Genomic DNA, 2,284 nt, shown 5'->3' with positions numbered 1-2,284 from the left:
ACAAGATGTGTCATAATCTCCACCGAGGAGGGCAACAGGGGTGACCACTAACGAACCAACCGGCCCCCCACGACCTGCTGCTGTACTGGTCCCTCCAGGGAAGGGCAAGAAGAAGGCCTCAGAGCCTATTCTTGAGTCGTCGGACGAGAACGGTACTGATTTTTCTCTTTTAGATAGTCTGCCTATTCCCTGTCACCTTTTCGACGGGGATGGAAAGTTTAAATACCCACCTGCTTTAAATTCAGACTTCTTCCGGCCAGAGAGCGAGTGTAGCACTAGTAAAGTAACTAGTGTAGCGACCAGTAATTGTAGCTCAGGTATTATACTTTCAATTTCTATGCCTTTGTTTCCTAAATTTAGCAAGTTCCTTTTATTATATTGCCTGATTGTTCGCTTGTTTCTTTTTTCCAGACATGCCTGCCAAACGTGCCTTTGACTTGTACACCAAATCGGCGAGCAAGAAAAAGTCCCATAGGCGCCAGTCTGGGGAGGGCTGCAGCAATCCCTCCGCGAAGAAATCTCGAATAGACGACCCTCATGCGTCTACTCCAATGAAGGAGACAACTCCTCCACTAGCTCCTGCTAGGGAGGCAACTCCTCCAACTCTAATAAACCCAGATCCCCCGTCTCCGTTCGGATAGACTCCTCCTCTCCAGTCGACCCTACGCCTCAAACATCCACCGTCTAGCAGTCGACTGGTCGCCGGGAAGAAGCCTCGGGAGACGACCTCACGGGCGTGGTGCTCAAATCAGCCAATGATAGGCTGTCTAGAATAACGAAGAACCGCCGCAGCCGGGAGGCGATTCAGGAGACAGGCTCCATGGCGATTGACCAAGTCTTCAACCGCGCCCTGAACGAAGTGCTTGCCGTAAGTTTCTTTCTTTATTGTACTTTATGAATTTTCTTGTCGATTCACCCCTACTAACAACTTTGTCTCTTTATGATCGCAGGGAGTTCTTACCATGACTTCTGGTTGGCGCTGCTCGAGGACGCTGACCATTCAATTCGAAAAGAGACTTAGCAATCAGCTTAGTGCTGCTGAGGCTCAATACACCAAGCAACTCAAGGCAACAGAAGCTGCTCATGCTGAGCAGATGAAGGTGGTTGAGGCAAAGCATTTCGATGCCCTTAAGGAGGCAGAGGTGAAGCATACTGAGGCCCTCAAGGAGGCTGAGGCAAAGCACCTCGAGGCGCTGCAGGTGACCGAGGCCAAAATCGCTTCTCTTGAAGAAGAGTTGAAAAAGAAGGAGGCGAGTATTGCCAAGATCACTGCATCCAAGGAGCAGTATAAGGAGACTTCACTTATAAATTACCGGGAAGCCCACAAGCTTCAAGATGAGCTGGAGATAAGCCGCAAGGAAGTTCGTGCACTGGAGGAACAGAATGCCTGCAACCTTGAAGACTATGAAGGGGCGACGTTTGAGTGTTTCTACTTGTTCTGGAAAAAAACCCCAATGCTAATTTCTCATATCTTCCAGACCATATCAGGGAGGCAGAGTTGGCTAGGTGCATTGCTCGTCTAGAAGAGGAAACAATTCCAAGGTCTGCAGAGATTTCTTTAGCAACCGGGATCGAGGACGCCCGAGAAAAAGCTGGAGATGCAGTCGATCAGCAGCAGAAATCTCCACAGGATCCCCCGGCTTCTTCATAACTATCTTTTTATTTTTCAATTACATGACCTACGGGCCATGATGTAAAAACAATTTTAGTTATGTTTTAGCTTTTATTGCTGCACATGAAGCTTTTCTCTATTTATTGAACAATTACATCCGAGCAGTCACTGCTCGCAATGTAAAAGAATTCATTTTGATATTATAATATTTGCATTTTATTATAACATCTATTCACATGACCGAACTTAGCATAGTACTTTGGTTTGGTTTAACAAAATACAAAATTTTGAAAAATACTCTAAGTACCCTAGCATGCTTTCACTTATTTTGCTCACGTGTCTACATACCTTTCGATATGCTTTGCTTACTAGATGCCTTATATGCCCTCCAAGTGATTGAGGAGCTTTAGGTCCTTAGTCACTTACCTTGACCAAAACTTGTTCGAACATTACTACTCGGAGCAAAGGAATTAAAACGATAATACATTAAAACAACACACGTAATATGCAAATACTTGTAATAAATACAATAATTGGCAAGAATGATTGATTGCGCACAGTCCCTTATATTTCTCGTATTAAAAGGACAAAACGTGTCTGTACGAGTGATCAATGAGATCTTACACTTATAAGCGATCAGTCACGTAAAATGACCAACCCTTTTTCATAACT

General features: G+C 45.0%; 1 protein-coding gene across 1 annotated transcript; it reads left to right on the top strand.

Annotated features, from left to right (window-relative positions):
• The first annotated feature begins 413 nt into the window (after positions 1 to 413).
• LOC133795765 (uncharacterized) lies at positions 414 to 1,651 on the top strand. The gene is made up of 3 exons (XM_062233221.1): positions 414 to 590; positions 951 to 1,425; positions 1,479 to 1,651. Exons 1-3 carry the CDS (start codon positions 414 to 416, stop codon positions 1,649 to 1,651), a joined length of 825 nt encoding a protein of 274 aa, XP_062089205.1.
• Positions 1,652 to 2,284: the final 633 nt, after the last annotated feature.

The sequence above is a fragment of the Humulus lupulus genome, chromosome 8 (assembly GCF_963169125.1).
Source record: "Humulus lupulus chromosome 8, drHumLupu1.1, whole genome shotgun sequence".
In the NCBI taxonomy this organism is placed as follows: domain Eukaryota; kingdom Viridiplantae; phylum Streptophyta; class Magnoliopsida; order Rosales; family Cannabaceae; genus Humulus; species Humulus lupulus.
Note: the sequence above shows the minus strand (reverse complement) of the source record. Positions and strands in the feature narration are given on the sequence as shown.

Coding starts and splice junctions, on each gene's coding strand:
- LOC133795765 (XM_062233221.1), top strand. CDS start 414: ATGCCTGCCAAACGTGCCTTTGACTTGTACACCAAATCGGCGAGCAAG. Junction 591..950: donor CACTAGCTCCTGCTAGGGAG/GCAACTCCTCCA, acceptor TTATGATCGCAG/GGAGTTCTTACCATGACTTC. Junction 1,426..1,478: donor TGAAGGGGCGACGTTTGAGT/GTTTCTACTTGT, acceptor CATATCTTCCAG/ACCATATCAGGGAGGCAGAG.